General features: G+C 50.7%; 7 protein-coding genes across 7 annotated transcripts; 2 read left to right on the top strand and 5 right to left on the bottom strand.

Annotated features, from left to right (window-relative positions):
* Window positions 1-1,249: 1,249 nt before the first annotated feature.
* Window positions 1,250-1,663, bottom strand: N7446_010040 (uncharacterized protein; the record flags this gene model as incomplete). Its single annotated transcript, XM_058518785.1, has 1 exon — window positions 1,250-1,663. The coding sequence occupies one exon, from the start codon at window positions 1,661-1,663 to the stop codon at window positions 1,250-1,252; it is 414 nt and encodes a 137-aa protein (XP_058369573.1).
* Window positions 1,664-2,433: 770 nt separating this feature from the next.
* N7446_010039 (serine hydrolase domain-containing protein) lies at window positions 2,434-3,770 on the bottom strand (the record flags this gene model as incomplete). The annotated part of the gene is made up of 3 exons (XM_058518784.1): window positions 2,434-2,571; window positions 2,635-3,608; window positions 3,671-3,770. 3 exons carry the CDS (start codon window positions 3,768-3,770, stop codon window positions 2,434-2,436), a joined length of 1,212 nt encoding a protein of 403 aa, XP_058369572.1.
* A 294-nt stretch (window positions 3,771-4,064) lies between these two features.
* Window positions 4,065-4,400, bottom strand: N7446_010038 (uncharacterized protein; the record flags this gene model as incomplete). Its single annotated transcript, XM_058518783.1, has 1 exon — window positions 4,065-4,400. The coding sequence occupies one exon, from the start codon at window positions 4,398-4,400 to the stop codon at window positions 4,065-4,067; it is 336 nt and encodes a 111-aa protein (XP_058369571.1).
* A 454-nt stretch (window positions 4,401-4,854) lies between these two features.
* N7446_010037 (asparagine synthetase domain-containing protein) lies at window positions 4,855-6,621 on the bottom strand (the record flags this gene model as incomplete). Its single annotated transcript, XM_058518782.1, has 3 exons — window positions 4,855-5,448; window positions 5,501-5,926; window positions 5,989-6,621. The coding sequence occupies 3 exons, from the start codon at window positions 6,619-6,621 to the stop codon at window positions 4,855-4,857; spliced, it is 1,653 nt and encodes a 550-aa protein (XP_058369570.1).
* A 4,742-nt stretch (window positions 6,622-11,363) lies between these two features.
* On the top strand, window positions 11,364-13,034 carry N7446_010036 (Protein kinase-like domain protein; the record flags this gene model as incomplete). The annotated part of the gene is made up of 1 exon (XM_058518781.1): window positions 11,364-13,034. The coding sequence occupies one exon, from the start codon at window positions 11,364-11,366 to the stop codon at window positions 13,032-13,034; it is 1,671 nt and encodes a 556-aa protein (XP_058369569.1).
* A 782-nt stretch (window positions 13,035-13,816) lies between these two features.
* N7446_010035 (uncharacterized protein) lies at window positions 13,817-14,623 on the top strand (the record flags this gene model as incomplete). The annotated part of the gene is made up of 1 exon (XM_058518780.1): window positions 13,817-14,623. The coding sequence occupies one exon, from the start codon at window positions 13,817-13,819 to the stop codon at window positions 14,621-14,623; it is 807 nt and encodes a 268-aa protein (XP_058369568.1).
* Window positions 14,624-22,270: 7,647 nt separating this feature from the next.
* On the bottom strand, window positions 22,271-23,077 carry N7446_010034 (uncharacterized protein; the record flags this gene model as incomplete). The annotated part of the gene is made up of 1 exon (XM_058518779.1): window positions 22,271-23,077. One exon carries the CDS (start codon window positions 23,075-23,077, stop codon window positions 22,271-22,273), a length of 807 nt encoding a protein of 268 aa, XP_058369567.1.
* Window positions 23,078-23,828: the final 751 nt, after the last annotated feature.

The following is a 23,828-nucleotide window of genomic DNA, read 5'->3' as shown; positions in this document are numbered from 1 at the left end:
GTGGCCAAAGAAATACAGATACGGATTCATCTCAGCGGGGCCGTGTCGCATGAAGACGGGATTGTTGGCAGAAAAAACACAACTCGGGGACTGGCGAGAGACTGACAAACTCTTGTGCTTCTTAACTTGACTCTAGGATCCTCAAAGCATTTCTAGGAGTGTGAAGGTCTCACGTATCCGTAGATGAGGACAGTCTTCCAGATGAGTAATCAATATTAAAAAAAGCTAACTATAGTCGACTCTAGATACAAGACGTAGCGCGAGGAAGCAAAAGAAAGGTAGCTTCCTCGCGTTCAGGGGAAACTCATATACACCATGTGGGTCCCGCGCAGATCATCTCCATGTATATCCCTGACACTTCTAGAAGCAGTTTCTTTGCTCCCAGAAACGATTCAGGGCCCTCTGGGAGCAAGAGAACTCCCAGGGTCAAGAGATGAGTTCCCAGCACCGATGCAACCGTCAACAGGAACATGACCGATTCTTGATAATGATGATGAAGATGTGCATGTTTGTATCTAGATAGGGCTATGAATATCTATCTATTCGCTGTTTATACGGACAGAGACAGAGAGTGCGCATAACAAGGGAAAGCTCACTTTTCCTAGCCTTCAGCAATGAAAGACATCAATCCCAAGGAAATTGATATCAGACCCATCAGGCCTAGTGGATTTAGTTTCCCTCTGATTTCTGGAGGCAGTAATGGGATGGCGTCTTTCTGGGCACCAATTGGAGGGCAAACGGTGGACCACTGAGATAAAGCCCCTGCTATCTGTAGAGAATTACCGCGCAAGGCGAAACAAAAATACTGACTCTAGTTACGTTCAAGGTGAAAGAGAACCATGCTACTATTAGTTCATATCAGTACAATAGCGAGTCACCACAGTATCTGCAACCTTGGGAGCTTCAAAGGGCCCCTGGCCCCGGGGCCCACTCAGCAGGCCATGGAGGGCCTCGCAGGCTCAGCTGGGCAAGACGCAATCACGCCGTTCTAAAACTCCCTATTTATGTACTATAGCGTAGACTGGTTGCTTCAACGCCACTTTTTCACTTTTAAGTCTGAGATGGATTATGTACATGGCTTGGTCGAGCGGCAAATTCAGGAAATGATAATCTACAGAACAACAAATACGGCTCCCACTTTGAGGCGCATTTCATTCGAATTGTGAGGTATTCTTTGCTCTGCATCTTGACCAGCTTTTAAAACTTCACCGGTCCTAGGTGCCATCAACCAAGGACAAACAACGGTAGTTCAACGAACGCATGGCCTCATCTCGGGCATATGCAGTTGATCGACGGTCTCGTCTGTGGCGAATTGACCAAGCCCAACTTTGGGTTTGTCAAACTGGGCAAGCTCTTTTCGGATGAGCTTGACCAGATTTGAGTGCCTTAATGACTCAGCATTCTCAGGGATCTTGTGCAATTCAGCCATCACCTCCTCTTGCTCATATATGGCTTCAAATAGCTTCCGTACTCGGCACTCAGTTGACCAGGAATGTTTCTCTTCAGGCTGCGCCGTTACCAGGTGGTAATGAAAGGATTTGAGGCTCCAGCGATGCTGCTCATGCAGCTGCTGTAGCACCATATCTACCCGCTGTCGGTCAGACAATCCAGGAATATATTTGTAGTTGCTGGGCAGATCTTGCGGCACAGTTCGCGTGCGCATCCCGGGTGGAGGTGATTGACACGCGCGTTTTCGAGACATAGCGGTCGATTTTTCGTGGATTCTATGAGAGAAAACAAATAACAACCATGAGATACGCCAATACCTAGCATATGAAGGCGTACCCGAGGTGAAATAGGGATGTTGACAAAAATTGCCGCGACATAGTATGTAGCAGACGCGTTCAGCGCTCAGACCATATGGCAGCAAGCAATCCGATTAGGTTTAGCGTGCCAAAAATCCGGCAGAATTATTGGATCATGTGATATGGTCTGAGGAAACTGAGGTAAGTCTCTTTGTTCATTCCCTCTCATGACTAAGTCATATAACGGAATTCCCAGTCAACCTGGCCATCGCAAAACACCTTACTAAATACAGAATTTCTCAACTTCATTGTTCAACACTTACGGCTCACTTTATAGCTTAACAATATGTTAGCATCTAATATATCATGCAAAATATTTCTATTAGGTCGAGAAGTGTTTTAGGGCATAACAATGTTGATAGATGTATCTATTGCTCGTTGGCAGCGTAATTTTGGTATCAGCAGTAATTAATAGTTTTGCTTATGCTATGATGTTTAGAAAGCTGAAGAATCATACCATACCGAAAATCAAAAAGAAATATCTTCTCGTTATTGATATATTGAGACTTAAAAATCGCATTTAGTATGGTATTTTGTGATGGCCAGGGTGACCGGGAATTAACTTACGTTAAGTCGTACTTAGTCATAATATCATGTTCATTCAAAGAACGCCACGCCTTCCGCTCATCTACTTCCGCAGCTCCGCCAACAACTCCCCATATACAGCTCTTTCAAGTTCGTCGTACAGCTTAATAACAACAGCATCCGGAAACGGGTAAACATTTACAATCAGCGTCGCCGCAATGCCCGTCGCTCGATCGATCCACTGTCCGCCCCGTTGTCAGCCAGTCAGTCTCTTGTCCCAATGACAGCGCGCATAGCAACTCACCCAGTGACAATTCGCCATGCCCATCCACTGCATACTCCCCGCTCTCCTCTTCCCCGGTACGTCCTCTACATTGATAATACCTCCGATCCCATGTTGTACCATCGTTCCAGGCGGAAACTCCGGAATCATTCCATTGTGCCGACGGTTTACCGTATCCTGCAGCGACGTCCGCTGCATGTCGTTCAGCTGCGGACGGAACATCTCGTCGACCGTCTCCTTTTTCAAGATCCCGCCTTCTTCTTGCCCCTCAGAAATGGAAAGCAACGCTCGTAACATCCGCGCGTGGTCCCGCCCCGTCGTCCACAATCCCGCGCCCGCACTTTCGACCGGCGGTTCCAAAGGCACCGGCAACGGGCGCATCTGCAGCGACCCCGTCCTGCGGTCGCGCAGCGTACAGCCTGCCTTCTCGAGATTAGGCTTGGAGGTGGAGTGGAACGTGGTGTCTGCCATGCCGAGCGGCCGTAGTATGTTTTCCTCGAGGTATACGCCGATCGTCTGGCCCGTCACGCGCTCGACCACCTGCGCCGCCCAGTCGATCGACGTGCCATACCGCCAGCCCTGGCCCGGGGTAAACTTTAATGGTGTCGTCCAGCCCGCCAGTGTGTGGTGTAGATTTGTGTCCGTCCTGCCTATCGATTTCGACCACTTCTTTAAGTCCGGGTCGGCGACGTCGTAGGCTAGCCCGGCTGTGTGCGTGAGTAGGTAGCGCAGTGTGATTTCGGTATCGTTGTCTTCGAGAATGGGTGCGCCATTTGCGGGGTTGAAACCGCGTAGGATATTTAGGCCGGCCAGCTCGGGGACAAGGGGTCGGACGTCGGAGTCGAGAGAGAAGAGGCCGCGTTCGACGAGGGTGAGGATGGCGGGGACGGTGATGATTTTGCTGGACGAGGCGACCCAGGTGAGGGAGGAAGCGTTGAAGGGGGTGCTGTTTGCTGGAATGGAGGTGCGGCCAGTTGAGCCTTCGTAGAGGATTTCTAGGAGGGTGAGTTGTCAGTTAAGGGGTAGGGATGGGACTAGACTGGTGTCTGGAGCTTACTATTGCTATCAACGACGACGAATGCTGCCCCGAGAAGCTTGTCCCGGGTTTCGTCGCCTTCGGCAACGTATCTCGCGAGGATCGCGTCGAGAGTCTCCATGATTGCCAAGTCTCAGGAGTATCAGGAATATTGAAAGCGGTAATAATTCTTGGAGAGATAGCTGGCGAAAGCAATCAGGGCAGCTTCCAGCGAAGTTTTGATGGAAAACCGCCCGGTGCTTTTCCATGACTCACCTGGCTCCGACTTCCCCCACACCCCTTCCCGTTGTGGTGCGCCATGCTTTACCTTCATCCACGCATTACCGTTACTTTTGACTATTTACACGATTCATCAACGCATTGGCTCATTATCAAAAAATCTCTCCACTCTCTTGTGCTGCTCTCGCTGCTTCGATTAATGCCTCTCTTGGCTGTAGTCCCATGCCATTTGCACGGCTAAGAAGGCGGGCTGGGCGGGCAGAGAGAAGGCCAGAGCCTCGGCGCCAAGAGTCGGGTGTAGGGAGTCGAGATGCGATCGATTGGCCCTGGGCTGGGATTCAAGGTGATGCCTTGTTGGGCGAGCTTCGGGGCAGCCAAGCTGTGCCAGCATAGGAGCTCCATCGTCCGTAGCTTGATACTGTAGTGTGGGAAAACAGGTCTCCCTCTCTCCATCCTCGAACACTCGCAGGGTCTTGGCCCTACTCATTCGGTTGGCTTGCAGGGCGCCCAGGGGACCAAAATTGGCCTCCATCACATGTGATATCTGCTGTACTAAGTAATCGCGCTACTTGATACGGCAGCCACCCCTGCCCCTGCCCTCCAGCTTCACACTACACGCATGTACCGGAGGGTGGGTATCCATCCAGGTCGGGTGGGTGTGCAACACGCCTTACACGCCTCATCATCCACGTGCCGCAAGGCCCAGTCTTGCCTTTTTGTCCATCAACGTCGTGGAACGGCTCACAGCCAAGCTTGCAGGAGGGTTGTAGCGGGAACCCGCCAGAACACGCAGCTGCGTCACGCCAAAGTCTGGCCCTCTCCAGCTCAGAAGTATCTGTAGTGTCATCACGGCCGGGACATGGAAGCGGCTTGGCTTGCTTGTGGCATGCCTGTGCTGACGAGCTCAAGGGGGATTTTCACAATATCCTGGTAAAGCTATTGACCTTGCTAGTTTCCATCTTTGCAGTCCTCGCGCCGAACTGTATCTATAGCAATTTTAGTAATGGGACGAGGGGACTTCGAATAGAATGGAGTGCGAAACCAACCGCTCTCTTCTTCTCCCTCGCGACGCCCTCCATCCCCAGCTCGAGAGCTAGGAGTCGGAGGACCCTTTTGACCGCGTCGACGCCGGAAATGTCCTCCCCGTTGGCGAAGTCGCATTTTTCCCAGGCCGGCGTCTCGATAGCCCACCGCACTAGGCGCTCATCCAGGTAGGGGAATCGTACTTCTTTCCCCCAGTGAGCTATGGCGCGGTCGTCTCTACCTAAGTTTCGTTTCCCCACGCGCCCGATGTCGAGCTTAAGCTCGTCAACCAAGCCGGCATGGCCCTGCCTTGAAAAGGCCGTGGCATGCCGCGCGTATCCACCAAAGAGCTCGTCAGCCCCTAGCCCGGAGAGAAGAACTCGGGCCGGTGTGGTGTACTGGGCCTCAGGCGTTCCGGCTTCAGCGCATGACCCCTGGCCGCGCGCTGCAAAATACAGAGCATACGCTATCCAGAGGTCCATCTCTGTGTCGTGGGGGTAGATTAGAGACACCACTTCCTTGCGATGCGTCAATGTCTCCGAGTATGGCACATTTACCTGTGTCGAAACCGTTAGTGACTTCTTGATATCGCGGGGAGAGCTCTCCTACGGCTACGAAGCGGAATCGTCTCCCTGGGCACGATTTCTGCAGCTCCTCAAGCGACTTCCGCCCTGTTATCCGGTCTGGGCAGGTTTCGTACGGGTTGACCGGACTGCCTCGTGCCTCTTTCTTGAGCTGGGCCACTACGCGGGGGTTCTCGAAGGCAACATTGAGGAGATCGATGCCGTAGCTATCATCCAGCAGCTCGTGCGTCAGCCTCGCGAGGACCGAGCAATCCAGGCCGCCAGAGAACAGCACGGCAACCCTCGTGTCCACTCGCTTGTCATCTTCCACGGGCGGTTTGGGGATGTTCCTGACACGGAGGCGAAGTGACTCGCCCAGCTGCCGCCTCAGCGACCGGACAGACGGCGCGGAAGCGGTCAGACAGGCGGCCTTAGGCGGTCCAGATACATTGAACACGCCGATTCCCGATATCTAGATAAGTAAGTTTGAAGGACAGCACACCTCGAGTAGAAGGACGACGCTGCGCTACTCACCAGATCGCCTTGGCCGTCATATTGCCAGTCGTTCCGCGAGACAGCAAGAGGAGTCCCTGAAGTAGCACTAAGAGTCAGGTGGTAGATGCCATCCAGCTCTACTTCCTTCCAAGCAGGGTTGCAGGACTCCGGAACGCTGGAGAGTATGAAGGTGCCGCTCGCCTCATCCTGGTAGAACACAAGAGACCGACGTCCCAGCCGGTCGCGCCCGAAGAAGAGCGTCTGCGAGGGCTTGTCGAAATATGCGAAGGCAAAGGGCCCTTCGATGGAACGAAGAGCATCAAGAATGCCGCCTCTGGCATCCAACGCGGCGCCCGCAGCACTTGCTTCCGCGAGCAGGCCGAAGATAGCCTCGCCGTCGTTTCCCTCTACCTCGCACCCGGCGATCCTCCAGGCCTCTCCATTCCAGCAGAGAACGGACCCGGTCCGGGAGTCGTAAAAGGGCTGTGCCGTGATGTGGTCCCCGCGGAGCGCAAGCACGGTCGAGGTGCAGGTCAGAGTCTGCGCGCCGGGTCCGACATGCGCTACGACTCTGCCCAAATGATCGGGCCCCCGATTCCGCAGCCGGGCGGCCAGGTCATGGCTGGACGTGTGCGGGGAGCTCGAGGAAAGAACAACGTGAATGCCGCACATCTCGTGGCACCTAGAACTAGAGGTCGCAGGTGCGCGCACTGGTAATGGCCTTTGGGTTGGCGTCGTAGAAACTCTGCCAGCTGGCTAGGCTATGCCTGGAGGAATTTTGGAATAAAATGACGAAAGGTTCGGGTTGCTTTCGAGGAAGACCTGTTGAACAGGGCTCCCCACATCCCCCAAAAAAACCCCGCCGCTCCTTGGGAGTTGCCCCTTCACCTGCCCATCGTGTCCGTTACATTCCTGACGCTGGTATTGGTCAAAGGGAGAACTGCGCCCCAGGAGGGGCTCAGTATGGTAAAGTGTGGCGCGAAATTAGGTATCCACTATGTATCTACATTCTGTGGACTCGAGATTAAAGCCAAGATTTGAAGCGGACAGTCCTTCAACATGAGCAGAACATAGGAGAAAATGAGGGCCAGGTAATGATAGGGCATCAACGCTGTGGGGATAATTCACTTAGAGATGCTGTGGCCAAGACGAAGTATTCGTGATGATTTCCTTTGGGTTTTAACTTGAACACCTTGTTTACACCTCTCCAACCGAACATCTATATTCTCGACCAGATGCCTCGGCAAGTTCCTGTTGCTTTTATTATCTTATGCACTCCATTCAGCAACCTATCAATTTCCATTTTCCTCCTCTTCAAACAGTCAGCCCTGGAATATATCTGAGAGGTTTCCCCACTGATACCTAGCGCTGGTGGATTTGGTTCGATGGGTAGCGTTTGCCACAGGTGGTGCATGTGACGAGTTTCCAGCCTTCGGGAGGCTGCTCAGTCGAAAAAGACACACTGAGACTGACAGAAGGCATATCCATTATGGTATCAAAATGGGTTGATAATGTAGTGGATAAAATGCCGTTAAAAGTATTTGCCCGACTGACCATACTTTTCTACAGAACTAGCGATCTTCATGCCCGTTAAAACCGCGTAAGCTGTATGATCGCCAGCAACCGCTCCCATGTCATTTTAACTGCCGTATAAGCGAACCCCGGAGCTACTGCCACAGCTTGACTACTCCAAGTCTGATGACATTAGTATTGACAATCCTCTATTGGACTAACCTATTTGGGTTTGGTCGACTTGTGTACCTTACGTGTAATTATCTTTCTTCTACTGTATATCCTTTACTAGTGGATTTTATGTAATGGTGTGTAATTTTAATAAAGCTTTATCCTAATTCATACTAGCGATACATGCTAAATATTAGCGCTGGTCAAATAGTGACATCCCACTGTACATAAAAATCTCCCTATTGGCCTATCAGTTGCGCTCCCCATGTATTAATGTGTGTGATAGAACAACAGGCACATGTGCTGTACTTTTCAGATCCCGAGACGGGAGACCAATACAATTTGGCCACGTATACGGGTATACACACTGCAGGGGTTCCATAAGCTTTCCACACGTGAACGGAATTCGGCCAGCAGACACCGAGTGTCTCGTGCAGTTAGGGGGTGGTTGTCTCTAGGGACTTTTCCTAGGGTCCCAGGTGCAATATAGCTCTTAGGGCCGGTCGACCATATTGATTGATTGATAGATAGATAGATTTACTCATACACTGTCCCAGCCGCCCTATTGAGTTGGTAATAAAACACAACCCACTAGACTGGGTACGAATTCGTATTTGGTCTAGTTGGATAAACCAACTCATTGGTAGCTATGTAGCGGAAGTGCGACAATAATGACGGATGCCCCCGCTGTCATTTACAGAAAACAAGCCGTTCCTGGTACGAATGACTTCTCCCGTCCGCTCCGGTAAGTTACATCCACACTGTTAGCCTCACTAACCGTTCTGTGTCTCTGTACTTTCCTGGCCGTCCTCTGCTTCTATATACCATTATTCACTCTTCTTCGCTGTGTGTATTGAAGTACCGTGGATGGCACTGCCCGAAACTGCCCGAGGAGTCGAGTCCTCAAGATCATCTTGGCTGCTTTTACTGCCATGGGCGGGCTACAAAGAATGCACTTGATAAAAAAATCTGGAACGGAGAGCGTTGAATCGGTTGCTGGTGGCAAATTATCACTCGACATACGGTGACACATCCCCACCCGCGGTCCACATCGATTTTGACCCGGAATAAAACATTACGTGCCGATCTCCACTGGTACAAAATCTCGAGAAAAACTTCATTTCGACACGATAGAAGCGATTTGTACGGCGGAAGAGATACTTCATTCGATAAGCTTACCAGAAATGGACCATGAAATGCTTTGATCGGTGATAAGTCTGCATATGCAGCCATATCACATCTGGCCTCGGGAAGTATTTACATGTACATAGCTAAGTAAGCGCCGAGGCTCTGCGCAGGGAACTGAACTCCGCAGGGAATTAATACCGTGAATGATCCCTCCTAGTCTGTCGCACAACCTTCTCTTCTTTGCTACTACAGATATCGAACAAACCCCCGCTAAGAACTTTAGGATGTCTTCCTCTGCTATCTTTGCTCATATTCCAGCCACGCCCAAGCTGAAAGCAGAAGGTAGGTCATCCTGCCTTCAAGGAGCTATGCTGCTTCTCTCCTCGGATCCACCCAGTAACATTTATATCCCGAAAGTTTTGGACCACGGGGCCTATTACAGAAACTCGAAGTAGCAAGTGGGCGAGTCGACTTCCTGAGAAACGACGTGGGGGCCCTGCGCAACATAGAAATTGATATAATGTATCTTTCTTCCATTCTATTAATTTTTTTCCTCTTATTCTTTTGAGATGGCTTTATGAAAGATCGAACGTTTATTTGTCCACAGGAGAAAACATAAAGAAGATCCTAAAGCGGATACCCTCGATTTGTTCGAAACGGCTCCCTTTATTCGCATATACTGGTGATAGCTGAAAACATTCCTCGGCTTGACATTGACTATTCTCCTTTCCTTGCTGCAAGTGGAGCGTTTCGGGACTTGCAGAGAGAGTCTCATGTTCTTCGTGATTATAGGAATGATCTGGCTCATGCCAGGGGCCAAGAAGTAGATCCGGATACCATCAAAGCCGGATCACAGCAAGCAAATAGGGTGCTTACTTACTTTGTGGGGCCTGTCATGTCAGAGCTGATATGGTTAAGGGGAGAGAATCCGGCATGGCAATAGGCATTTACTTAACCATAGTAAATAGCTTTGAAACTCCGTGCGCCAATCCCTGCTTAAGTTTACGACCAGAAACAGGACCTGCTAGAAAGAGGTTTTACAAGTACCTTGACCTTTGGTTTCACATTTGTTATTTTTCAGTTACTTTTGCAAATGTGTTTAGTTCCTCTCCATATAGTAATAGGCTTACATGAATAACTAGCTGTGACAGCAACATGAATCAGCTAAAGATAGTAGGAATAGTAAGGGGTGATAACATTCACTAAGGACGAAGCAGCACCTATTTGATGGATGTTTATTTGAAAAACGCTCAACTCGGCCCAACATGCTAAAGGTGCTGCGGCGCTGGTGGACTAGCCTCTGTTTTAGACGATATTAACACATACCAATAACCAACACACCAAATAACCAACGACGACTGGCAGGTCAGCAGACAGCCTCTCTACTCGCATATATCGCTTATGCAGTCAGCGCACACGTATCACACAGATGACCGCGGCCTAATTTGCTGATTGTCGACTACAGAGCCTGGCAGCCTTTCCAGGTAATACACTGGTACGCCATGCAAACCCATTCTTACTGCGCATTATCCGACTGTGGAACAGCTTCGCCTGGGCGGTGTTTGTAGCCCGTCCCTACCAACTCCCTTTGAGGCCAATTGACGAGTTTTTCTCTAGCCTTACCGAGGGATATTCTCTTCCACTATCAGAGCCAGCCGTTCAGTAGCACTCGTATCCCTCGGTTGGCCGTTCAGTAGTGAGGGACCCTCAGAATTCGTGGTGGGGCAGTTGGGGAGAATCTGTGAATCTTGGCAGCTAGTGGGACAGACTCAATCGAGTTCTGGAGTCATTTGATACGAGGGCCAGACCGCGCACCTCGATCAGCGGTGGCGCGGACATCTCTGGGAAAGAATTTGTCATTGCAGAAGAGATCTAACTAACCAAAGATGAAAAGGTACGGGCCTAGCGGCCCCCTTTCCCATTTTCCTCCGCGCGGCCCGAAGAGCAGGCCTTTTCAAACGTGGGGCGGTCCCCACTAAAGCAATGTTATGCCATCGCGGAGGATTGGCTGAGGGGTAATCTCAGTTCAGTGGATTGCCGAGAGCTGGCGAGGTAATGAATGAGCCTTAACCAGCTGCGGTATCATCTAAGGCAGCGTTACTGGAGAATGAGATACAATGACGCATTGCTGCCCAATGCTCATCCCTGCAGCGACACCAAAAGACATCCTTGCACTTTACCCTTGCTCTGTTCACAAAGCTGTCCAGATGCGCTATGCTGCCATTGGAGCTGTTAACCTAAGAACATCCATGACTTAACTTACATGTACTGTAATTCCTAAGCCCCTTATTCTACAGTTAGTACTGTGTCTAGTTGCGTGCGCGTCAAAGCTAATGATTGGTTTGGGTGGCTTTGTTACACGGGCAGCCTCACTTGTCGAGAAAAAGCGGTGAGCTTCAGCCGTGATATTTCTATCTTGCCTGAGGACGATTCCTCTTCCGACATCTGGTGAAGGTTTCCTTTGTCTCGTTCCTTATCCATGCCCCTCCGCTCGAAATTGGCACCAAGTCTTCCCACCAATTCCTCAGAAGTCTGTCTGAATTCTTACCACCGCCAGCCGTTTCCACTGATAACTCTGCTGAATAGTACAGATTCTGAGAACGATGTCCTCTGTACACCCTTCTTACGTGCCCACCGAGGCTGCCATTCAATCTGTCCGAGACCAGTTAAAAGGGAGGATCTTCCGAAGCGTCAATGGCTTCTTTGCCAAATACTTTGAGGGGAAACCCTGGTCCGCAGCAGTCCAAAACAAGGTGCAAGAAGCAAAATCAGCCAGGCCTGGTAGCAAGTTGGCTGCTGGTGTCCCTGATAGTGACACACTAGGCGAATGGCTTGCCGAATTCCAGGCTTTGTTCTTTGCCAACTTGCACATCCACAGCCAGCCGCTCCCCAACATGGGCGGCACCGTCATCTACCTCGAGACATCCGATCGCCAGTCTGTTGCAGGCAGTACTCGAGCATTTGGTGAAATTCATCATGGTGACGCGCCCGTCGTGGCCGAAGCCGACGACGACGACGTCTTTCTGCCCTTCTGCGAGCGAGCACGGCAGGTGTTCAAAGCCCAGTCAGCTCGATGTTTTGTACACGGGTTCCTGGTCCGCGGTTCTACGCTGGAGCTCTGGGTGTTTGATCGGGCAGGGGCCTACAGTAGCGAGAGGCTCGACCTGGCGCAGGACCCGGATCTGCTGATGCGGACCTTGGCCGGCTACAGCCTGAACAGCGATGAGGAAGCTGGGTTTAACACTTTTGTCAGGAGTCCTGCACCTAGATCCGACAGCTACGTCATATTCCATCAGCGCAACAAGTTCCACCTTCGACCGGAGCCAATTGCGACGGCGGAATCCATAGTTGGACTCGGGACAACCTGCTATGCGGCCTTGGCATCGACAACCGGCCAGCCAGACACTGCCATCAAGTTTTCCTGGCGACAGGAAGAAGATCCCACTGAGCTCCGCCTCCTGAAACTCGCGCATGAGCGGAACGCCTGGGGGATCATCCGGCTGCTAGACTATCAGGAACTGGTGACTGTCGCCGACCTCCGCCAGGGACTGGACTTTCCTCAACCATTCGTCAACCGGAGATTCTCGTGCGTTGCAAACACCCCTCTAGGCCGTCCGATCCGCCAGTTCACGTCGATTCCCGAGCTTCTGGAGGTCTTGCGCGACCTTGTCAGGGCGCTTCAGTCTCTCTACGTGAATGCGAGGATCCTCCACCGCGACATCGCCATCAAGAATTTGATCATCACTCCACAGCACAGCGCAGACAGCTCAAAGGGTACGTTGCTTGATTTCAACTATGCGCTAGACCTCGAAAACGCCCGCCCAATCGAGCCAATGATTGGATCAGATGGGTTCATGGCCATCGGGATTCTCTCGGGACAGCGGCACACGTACCGGCACGACCTGGAGTCTCTGTTCTACGTATTTCTCTGGATCGCCATTGCGAACGATCGCGTGCACGACGAAGCGACCGACATTGTCAAAGGCCTACCTGAAACTTCACGGCTCTGGAAGTGGTGCACGATGGACTTTGGCGCCGTTGGACGGGACAAGGCCGCCGACATGAGCCCCGAGGGCTTCGAGGGAATCCTTGGCGAGTTTTCTCCTGACTTTACTCCTCTCCAGGGTCTGGCCAGGGAGCTGCACGCACTGGTTTTCCCTATGCGTGATGGGAAGATCTTCACGGGGACTGAGACGGACCCGGTGGCTGTTCAGAGGCTCTATGATGGGATGGCGGATGCTTTCAGTCGGAGTGCCAGCGCATTCCAGAGTTAGAAGTATCGAATTCTACTCTAAAGAGCGCCGTAAGTTGCAATCAGATTACTGTCCTGCTGTTCTTCAACAGTTTTCGCTTTAGTAATTCAAGCCAGCAGTATAGAATATCTCAAACAAAGACAACGAGAGTCTTGTATTTCACATCTCGAGTTTCCGACGGTACATCCGAATGGCGTGGGAGTCTGGAGAACAGGACCCACCGAAAAACGGCGGGGGGAACCACCTCTGCACTGGCGCAGTGGCTGCTTCCCAGGAGTCAAATCCTTTAGATATCCGGCAAATCAGGCTACCAACCATGAAGGTGTGCGACCCACGATGACCCCCCATGCAACTGTAGTCAAGGGAATCCATTGCTATCTATCGCCGGCATAGGTGTCCCGCCAGCCAATGAAAAGGGATGATCCTGAGACGCACCCTGGGCTAGTCCCATGTATTGCGGCCCAAAACTGCATGTGGATGCAACTACTCCTATAGTAGGTACTACTTAAAATTTACACAAAATTTCCTGAGCGGGCTCCCAGCAGAGCCGAAAATACTCGTTCTGCCCTGTTCAAACATCGAGCTGATTGGTATTGATACCAGCCTTGAGCCTCATCTTTCCCCTTCCCCGCTCCCTACTGCCCACCCCCTGTCCGGCGAAAAATGGATAAGAATCGCTCTTGCTCTTGTTCGCAACATTATCATACTCACTATACTCGCACGCCTCCTGCTCCTCGCTTCCCCATCATCCTTAGCACCAAATAGCTACTCGCATATACCATCACCTTGATGATCACTACGAGATGATGGGAGTCGTCGAGAACACCTACCCCCCAGCCTCGCTGTACAACCGCATCCCTTTCATCCATGACATGGGCCATGTCGCCGAAACACACGCAGACGATCTCTACTACCTGAGAAGCCTCCTGGACAAGCACGACATGCCACCGAGCGTCTGCATCAAACTCCTCCACATCCACTTCCATCTAAAGCCGGGCGAGATCCTGGTCATGCACGAGCTGGACGCGCCGCCGCTGATCCACGGGAAGATCCCATTCCTCGAGCCCATGGCTCCCGACACCGCGCCCGGGAAGGTCTACGGCTGCAACTACATCGTTGACGACGCCTCGGGCAGTCTCCAGGCATTCGAGTACACGACCATCGCGGGCGGGGCGGACCTGACAGCGCACCCGGCATTTGTCGCCGAGTTCTGCGCGGCGGTGCTGCAGCGCGAGGTGCAGCACATGTTTGGGCTCGCGATCAACTCGGGCGCCGCGCAGCACGGCTCGTGGATGGAGCTCGACTTCCCCGAGAAGCGCGCGACGTTTCTGCTGCAGGCTCACGTCTCGCTGCCGCGGAGCGACCGCCTGGTGCTGAGGACGACGGTCACCAAGTTCCCGTGCCTGAGGAACGATAAAAACAAAAAAAGGGACACACACATACACGTCGAGCACACTTGGGGGTCATCGAAACCGACGGGTTTCGACGGCGAGGAGCCTGTCGATGGCGTCACAACGAAGAACGGGCTGCATCTGACGGGGATACCTCTTGAGCCCGGCACTGCTTTCTACACGGTTGCTTCGGCGATCTCGGTGGCTGTGATGGGCTGAAGGAGTTTGCTGATGGCCATGCACCATGTATCAGGGGCCCTGTTTTTATATTAGCGGTGGGCACGTTAAGTAGCCCAGTAGTAGAGTCAACCCCTTTAGCTTTATAACATTTTACCTGTAGGAGGACATGTAACACTCCTGTCAAGCACTGAACATAAATCTCGTTAGCGTTTTTACTCAAGTTTGTTGTCCATAATTAGCCATTAGGCTCTGATACATCCTAGGTCCCGAAGCAGAGCGTGCAAACGCCATGCTGCGCACGCCGCAGTGTAGGCCGCTGCTTCCCATCGGTTTCCTACATCCGACTTATTTTCCTCTATCCGTACAGCTGTAGAGAATTTTGAAGGGCCTTCGAGGCGTGAAGTTGGTCGTAACCTCTTCTTGGACCGCCGATACATCTTCCTAGCCAGTGAGCCCAAAGGATGTAGTAGCAATCGAAAACGCCTTTCGATCTTCTGGGGATATACAATCCAGTGGTTCATGTGTGAGCGGAATGAATTAATTCTTTGCCTAATATTGGTCTGCTAAATAACGTTAGACACAAACAGGGTCTACTGGCTATACCAACGTCCGAACGAACCCAACGTGGCACACGAATGGAATCCACAAGCCATAGTAGCAGACCTGTTGGAATTAGCCCCGAACCTATACTGTAGTTTTGGAAATAAATTTCGCACCAGGCGACCGGATCATTCCCCCAGTTGTCTAGGGAAGAGGCAGCACAATATACAGTATACCGTCGTTTCTTTCGAGCATGTGCTGTCTGTCTGTGGGTAATTGCAATCTCTCGAAATACACTGACCATGAATATGCTCAACACCTGCCACCAGAGTCTGCTAGCCAGAATCATACCGGCAAGCTCTTTCGCGCGCCCTATATGAAGTCCGTTATGATTCCAAATTATTTTATAAAATTACACCACCACGCTAGCTCCACTGTGAAGGAAAAATAGTATATTCAAGTACCTTGCTCATCTACTACCAATATCCAACATCTCTGTTTCCCACTCCAGCAAAGTTTGAGAAGTGGATATGGTATAGTAATGATTGAGCCCGAGTATTTGCTTCTGCTTGGCCAGGCAATCTCGTAGTAACTCGAGGGCTTGGGTATTATAGCCTGAAGACTTCTAGGTAAAAGCGATATTAGCCATACTCGTCAGCGTGTGGGGATGGTCCACACCGAGCTTCGTCTTGCGAGTCATGCGAGTCTCTATGACCTGGACGAGGAGCGGTTCCGCCTCCTACTCGGAAGGGCCTCGTCATCCTCTGCACCTAGCAATTCGACTCTATACTTACGCGATTTCGATGCCATTTTCCTTACATCCGAAATATTGCCGCTTTCTGACGCGTACCATGCACCTCTATAAAGTAGCGTGGCCCATCTCAAGAGAGACTCTCGTGATTCTAGCCGTTGAGACATCACTGACCGAATGTTAGGATAGAGAGACGGGCACTTCCCCCAGTTTTCATATCGACCCGTAGGGAACTCTCCGTACATGTTAGCGATTGCCCTTCCACCGTTCTGTTTCTCCATGAGATTTCAGCCACGCGCGCGTAGTCAGTTGCACTAGTCGATGCATAGCATAGACCTCCGCACCGGCCCACAAAGCCCATAGCCCAACCCGCCCCAGCCCATAAATGGGGCGGGTTTTGGGCCTGGCATTAGGCCCACTGGTAGGCTATGGGCCTAAGGTAGAAGCCCAATATGGTTTAATGGGCCCCCAAATGGGCCCCAAACATTGCAAACATGCCAATTCTTGGCATTTGCATAAGTTATGTAGACCTTCCTAGTAATTTTGAGTATTACAATTACCACCTGAGGCCCCTAATTGACTGAGATCTCATGGAAATCGACGCAATTCACTGATTTATGAGATTGATGAGATTAACTGATGAGATCAACTGATGAGATCGATTGATTAGATCCCAAGAGGTAAACTATCTACATGCTAATAATGCTCATACAAATCATCCTCAACATGCCTCCTCTTCCTCCCTGATGTCCGCACTTGAGACGGTGCCGCATGAGACGGTGCCGCAGCGATAGTAGCATCGTCATCGTCATCGTCAACATCTATCAGATCACCGGATCTATCACCCTGCTCTTCAGCATCACTGATCGCATCAACGTCGACGACAGCTAGCACCTCAGCTGGCTCCTCGGCATCATCACCTGGCTTTTGAGCCGCCTGAGCCTCCTCCACCAGGATCTGAATCTCATCAGAGCCAAAGAACTGCTCAAATTCCTTCGCCTCTTGCACTTCAAGATCAAACCTTGACGTACAGAGGTACAACATCAGCTCTTCGATAGTTTGCGCCTTCAAAGAGCCCCGGCGATAGTGGCAGATATCGCGTGCAGTGTTAAACAGACGTTCAACTCCAGCACCTGTGGCTGGAATTGCAAGGTAATCTCTTGCAAGTGCGGCAATAGCAGGGAAGCGATATTGATTCTCTCTCCAAAAGGAGAGCGGCTCATCAGATATAGTTAAACCTGTAAGAAATTAGTATCATGAAGATAGGGATGGTTTTTCGGCCGAAAAACCATCTCTCAAGAAAGAATAAACATAGAGATTAACTTACTGCCGTCGAGATACTGCGTCATCTCATCATCTTTAGTCGGGCCTAGCGTTGCTTTACCAGCTTTGCCTTTGCCTTTGGAGAGAGACTTCGGGGGAGCCATCAGGCCAAGAAGGAAGGATCTTGGCATCGATCCAGAGGAAGACACTTGCGGGCTATTTAAAGTAGTAAGACGCTCCTGGATAGGAGTAAGTGCCTCACGGAAAGCCACTCGATACTGCTCACGGATCTCTTTGGCATCCTCCCAGTCATCAGATAAAAAGAACTGGAATCTACTATCCGGCGATAGCATCGTACAAACCGCATAGATATGCCCGCGCATATGATCCGTTTTCTTATAGTACTCCGACAGTTTTGAATGGCTTGCTCCGAGGGAGGTAAGCATCTGCTGTTTCCATGCAACACGTTTTCGTTGTAGCTGCGACTTGCACTTCTCAAGGTGTTCAAAGAACTGGTTATAGATCCTGAAGACAAGAAACGACGTCGCCTCTCGTGTCTTCGAAAGGGCGAGCGTAAAGTCAAAGAATGGCTTTGTGAGATAGATCAGATAGTCAATTTGGCGCCATTGTTCATCATCAAGTTCGAATTCTGTACAGTTGAACTGACGACAGTATTCATTGATAGCAGTACGGAGTCTCTTCGCCCGGCGTAGCATCAGAAACGTTGAATTCCATCGAGTTTTGACGTCCTGGATCGGCATAAGTCCTTGCCCTGGAACTTTGCCTTGGCCTTTGTCGAGGTCGTGTTGGACTTTGAGGAAGTGATCTCGACGCTGAGGGCTCCCGCGGATATAAACAGCAAGAGATCGTATCCTCTAAGGTATGCGCAATGTCCCGTTTCTTAGACCTGGCCTCCGCATTCGCCTTAGCAAGGCTAATCTGTTGTTCCTCTGTCCAGACAGTCTCGGCTTGTTCATTCTTTGGGCGTGCTTTAAGTCGGTGAAGTAGTTGGTTCAGACTTAATTGGATGACATGAGCGAGACAGGGGACCCGGATGACGTTAAAACCAGTAGCCGAAGCCGAAGGCTCTTGTTGTAAAGACTGTTGTAGTGCCTTAACCAGAGTCTCATTATTCGATGCGTTATCGGTGGTTATTCCAAAGACTCGGTCCTTAATGCCATGTTCGGTAAGCGTCTCCATCAGAATAGCACTTAGGTTTGCACCTGTATGCGAACTGTGAAGGGGTTTAAAGCCGAGTAGCACCTCACGGTAGACCCATTCGGCATCGATGAAATAGCCAGTAATAGCCATAAATGCCTGCTGAAATGGAGATGTCCAACAGTCTAACGCAATCGAGATCTTTGCATGTTCTGGAAGCATTCTGAGTGTATCATGCTGTCGTTCTTTAACACGGCCAGACAGGCGACGTCGAATTGTATCAGCGGAGGGCACGATCGGAGGGCTTAGGGCGGATTGTGCCTAGATTCAAGACTTAAGATTTAGTTAGGTGACGAGGCAAATAGAGGCTGATTGGTAAAGACGGCGGATTTGGAGGATTTGGGCGATTTGACGCCTACGGACTGGCGTCTGACGGACTTACCTCTGCGATGAGCTCACGAAATGCTGGATTTTCAACGATTTGGAATGGAAGCCGGTTAGTAGTAATAAACTCCAAGATTTTACTCTCAAAACCTTCTTGCGAGAATGTCTGGCTATGACTACCCTGATCATGATGCTAGTTAGTAGGGTCTAGTAGAGCTAGGTATGATAGTATACCGTTTGAAGGAACCTCGTCAATTCAGCCCTCTGCCGGCGTCCACTTGTAGCCTTTTGGCAGGCTGGGGTCTGAAGATGACGGGTAATTGTTGTCGTGCCATGACGACCAACCCTCCCATTGGCATCCTTCTTAGTAGTATAAGGGTGCTCAAGAATTGCATCGCAACGCTTACACAAGACCTTTGGGTTTCCAGTCGCCGTATGGGCCACTTGCTCAAACTGTTTCCAGGTCTCCGAAGCGGAGCCATGCTGTGACTCCCAAGCGATCTTGTTTTTAGATCCATAGTCAGTCTCCAACCACCAGTTGACCCAATCAGTGTGATTCATCGCGTCGTAAAGGAAAAACTGGCCTCCTCTCCTACCAGGACCGACACGTTGGAAGCGTTCAAGGGGATCTAGGGCGATAGACGAAGGAACAGACGGCTCAACGAACGAGAAGCTATCAACCTGCCGAGAGGTGGACGGAGTAGCTGGGCAAAGAGAAGGCGTAGCAATTGACGAATTGTCGGGCTCAGTGTCGAACAGGCCCAACTGGGAGGATCTAAACTCCTGGCTTTGCGACATGATCAGGATGACAACTTGATAGTAGGTTCAAAATTGGATGAAGGGCTTCAGGGGAATAGCTTCAGGAGGAAGAAATCGACATACCTTCTTAGTGAGAGAACTGTCGACGTATCGACGCCGTAGCAAACAGATATTGTAAACAGAGATCACCGTAGCAGTCGACATTAAAACGGAATATCTTGATTCTAGCATCTGATTGGCTAGATCATGCATATGCAGTGAATTCAGCCCATCCAAAGCCCAAGAAAAGTCCATGGATAACCCATCTCCCCGCCCATTTTACAATTTGTTCGCCCAAAACATCTCACCCCATGGCTCATGAGATATCTTCAAACCTCTCATATCTCTGTAATCCCCAGAATATTACGTTTCTGTGAAGACAGACGTTAAGTCTGAGAGATTGGCTATCTTTTGGTATAAATTTCAACTCTATAAACCTATAATTCATAGATTTGACCCTTGAATCTACAGTTCAACAGAAACATGCACCTACTTCTAATTATATGAGATATATATCTCTACATGTTGACACTTTGGAACTCTCTAAGTACTAGAATACTACGAAAACTTGGTGAAATTGGATTGTTTTTTGGATGACGCCGGTAAACTATAGTGCCTACTGTAGCTGGCTTCATCTACGACCTTAATTACTATGTCGTCGCCGTTGGATCTTGAGATCTTGATTCTTGGGGGAGTTGAACCCCCGGATTGGGAGTTGGAATACTAGATCAGGCCTGGTAAAACGTCGGGCCGATGTATGCCTTGTAAAGGCTTACAGACTGGAACATGCGTAAAAAACAGGCATTAATCAGCGGTTTTATGAGCGCCAAGATCGTAGTTATGCATAGAAATGGGCTATATTGGGGGCCTCATGGGCCCCCACTCATGGGCTATGGGTTGGGGCGGGCTATAGAGGTTAGGCCCACAGCCCACTGCCGGTTGGGCTATGGGCCTAAAGGTCGGGCCCATTTATGGGCTTTGCGGAGGTCTAGCATAGCAAAGAAGTCCCATTCTCGCTAATAGATACGAACGAGTAATTCCGTAAAGTTGTGACATCATCTTCAAATCCGACTTCCGTCGGATTCAGATGTCTCCCCGTCACTAGAGTCGTTGAAGAGTTCTGTCCTTGAGGTGAGACGAGCCGGTAGCTGGCGGCGGATAACGCTCTCGGGTATCCCTTGTCGATCGAAAAAGCTCATAAGAGAAAGTAGTTCCGCTGCAGATGGCTTTTCGTCGCGAATATAATCGAATGATATTTGCTAAGTCACTAGAATTGAGTTCTTTGCTTCCCAATCCCGGTCAAGGTGACCCGCCTCTTTTTTGAGAAGTTTTATCGCTTCGCTATCACTTTTCTGAAAATCTCTCAGGTATTGTGATACTGAATAGCGAGGCGCCCGATTTCGAATATAGCCCGCGGCCTGGGTTATTGCAAGCGGCATAAACTTGAGTTCTTCCACTAAGTGTTGGCTCTCCTGGCTTTCCTCGGGTTGATTAAGCGTCGTCTGAAGAAGCTCTAGTGCCTCAGACCTTGCCATCGGTTCAACGTCAATAAGGTCCTTATGCTTGACCATCCTGAGCGCAGCCTCTCTGCTTTGACTTGTGATGATTATAGATCCATTCCGGCATCTGGGAATGTATTCTAAGAGAGGTTTCGTTGAGGCGTTTGGTGGCTCCTTCATTGAAGTCCCTTTCCTTCAAGCTACTACGAGATTGCCTGGCCAAGCAGAAGCAAATACTCGGGCTCAATCATTACTATACCATATCCACTTCTCAAACTTTGCTGGAGTGGGAAACAGAGATGTTGGATATTGGTAGTAGATGAGCAAGGTACTTGAATATACTATTTTTCCTTCACAGTGGAGCTAGCGTGGTGGTGTAATTTTATAAAATAATTTGGAATCATAACGGACTTCATATAGGGCGCGCGAAAGAGCTTGCCGGTATGATTCTGGCTAGCAGACTCTGGTGGCAGGTGTTGAGCATATTCATGGTCAGTGTATTTCGAGAGATTGCAATTACCCACAGACAGACAGCACATGCTCGAAAGAAACGACGGTATACTGTATATTGTGCTGCCTCTTCCCTAGACAACTGGGGGAATGATCCGGTCGCCTGGTGCGAAATTTATTTCCAAAACTACAGTATAGGTTCGGGGCTAATTCCAACAGGTCTGCTACTATGGCTTGTGGATTCCATTCGTGTGCCACGTTGGGTTCGTTCGGACGTTGGTATAGCCAGTAGACCCTGTTTGTGTCTAACGTTATTTAGCAGACCAATATTAGGCAAAGAATTAATTCATTCCGCTCACACATGAACCACTGGATTGTATATCCCCAGAAGATCGAAAGGCGTTTTCGATTGCTACTACATCCTTTGGGCTCACTGGCTAGGAAGATGTATCGGCGGTCCAAGAAGAGGTTACGACCAACTTCACGCCTCGAAGGCCCTTCAAAATTCTCTACAGCTGTACGGATAGAGGAAAATAAGTCGGATGTAGGAAACCGATGGGAAGCAGCGGCCTACACTGCGGCGTGCGCAGCATGGCGTTTGCACGCTCTGCTTCGGGACCTAGGATGTATCAGAGCCTAATGGCTAATTATGGACAACAAACTTGAGTAAAAACGCTAACGAGATTTATGTTCAGTGCTTGACAGGAGTGTTACATGTCCTCCTACAGGTAAAATGTTATAAAGCTAAAGGGGTTGACTCTACTACTGGGCTACTTAACGTGCCCACCGCTAATATAAAAACAGGGCCCCTGATACATGGTGCATGGCCATCAGCAAACTCCTTCAGCCCATCACAGCCACCGAGATCGCCGAAGCAACCGTGTAGAAAGCAGTGCCGGGCTCAAGAGGTATCCCCGTCAGATGCAGCCCGTTCTTCGTTGTGACGCCATCGACAGGCTCCTCGCCGTCGAAACCCGTCGGTTTCGATGACCCCCAAGTGTGCTCGACGTGTATGTGTGTGTCCCTTTTTTTGTTTTTATCGTTCCTCAGGCACGGGAACTTGGTGACCGTCGTCCTCAGCACCAGGCGGTCGCTCCGCGGCAGCGAGACGTGAGCCTGCAGCAGAAACGTCGCGCGCTTCTCGGGGAAGTCGAGCTCCATCCACGAGCCGTGCTGCGCGGCGCCCGAGTTGATCGCGAGCCCAAACATGTGCTGCACCTCGCGCTGCAGCACCGCCGCGCAGAACTCGGCGACAAATGCCGGGTGCGCTGTCAGGTCCGCCCCGCCCGCGATGGTCGTGTACTCGAATGCCTGGAGACTGCCCGAGGCGTCGTCAACGATGTAGTTGCAGCCGTAGACCTTCCCGGGCGCGGTGTCGGGAGCCATGGGCTCGAGGAATGGGATCTTCCCGTGGATCAGCGGCGGCGCGTCCAGCTCGTGCATGACCAGGATCTCGCCCGGCTTTAGATGGAAGTGGATGTGGAGGAGTTTGATGCAGACGCTCGGTGGCATGTCGTGCTTGTCCAGGAGGCTTCTCAGGTAGTAGAGATCGTCTGCGTGTGTTTCGGCGACATGGCCCATGTCATGGATGAAAGGGATGCGGTTGTACAGCGAGGCTGGGGGGTAGGTGTTCTCGACGACTCCCATCATCTCGTAGTGATCATCAAGGTGATGGTATATGCGAGTAGCTATTTGGTGCTAAGGATGATGGGGAAGCGAGGAGCAGGAGGCGTGCGAGTATAGTGAGTATGATAATGTTGCGAACAAGAGCAAGAGCGATTCTTATCCATTTTTCGCCGGACAGGGGGTGGGCAGTAGGGAGCGGGGAAGGGGAAAGATGAGGCTCAAGGCTGGTATCAATACCAATCAGCTCGATGTTTGAACAGGGCAGAACGAGTATTTTCGGCTCTGCTGGGAGCCCGCTCAGGAAATTTTGTGTAAATTTTAAGTAGTACCTACTATAGGAGTAGTTGCATCCACATGCAGTTTTGGGCCGCAATACATGGGACTAGCCCAGGGTGCGTCTCAGGATCATCCCTTTTCATTGGCTGGCGGGACACCTATGCCGGCGATAGATAGCAATGGATTCCCTTGACTACAGTTGCATGGGGGGTCATCGTGGGTCGCACACCTTCATGGTTGGTAGCCTGATTTGCCGGATATCTAAAGGATTTGACTCCTGGGAAGCAGCCACTGCGCCAGTGCAGAGGTGGTTCCCCCCCGCCGTTTTTCGGTGGGTCCTGTTCTCCAGACTCCCACGCCATTCGGATGTACCGTCGGAAACTCGAGATGTGAAATACAAGACTCTCGTTGTCTTTGTTTGAGATATTCTATACTGCTGGCTTGAATTACTAAAGCGAAAACTGTTGAAGAACAGCAGGACAGTAATCTGATTGCAACT

This window comes from Penicillium canescens, assembly GCF_028828765.1.
Source record: "Penicillium canescens strain IBT 15451 chromosome Unknown utg000006l_segment0_segment0, whole genome shotgun sequence".
In the NCBI taxonomy this organism is placed as follows: domain Eukaryota; kingdom Fungi; phylum Ascomycota; class Eurotiomycetes; order Eurotiales; family Aspergillaceae; genus Penicillium; species Penicillium canescens.
The sequence above is the reverse complement of the archived record's forward strand: the minus strand, read 5'-3'. Positions and strand labels throughout refer to the sequence as shown.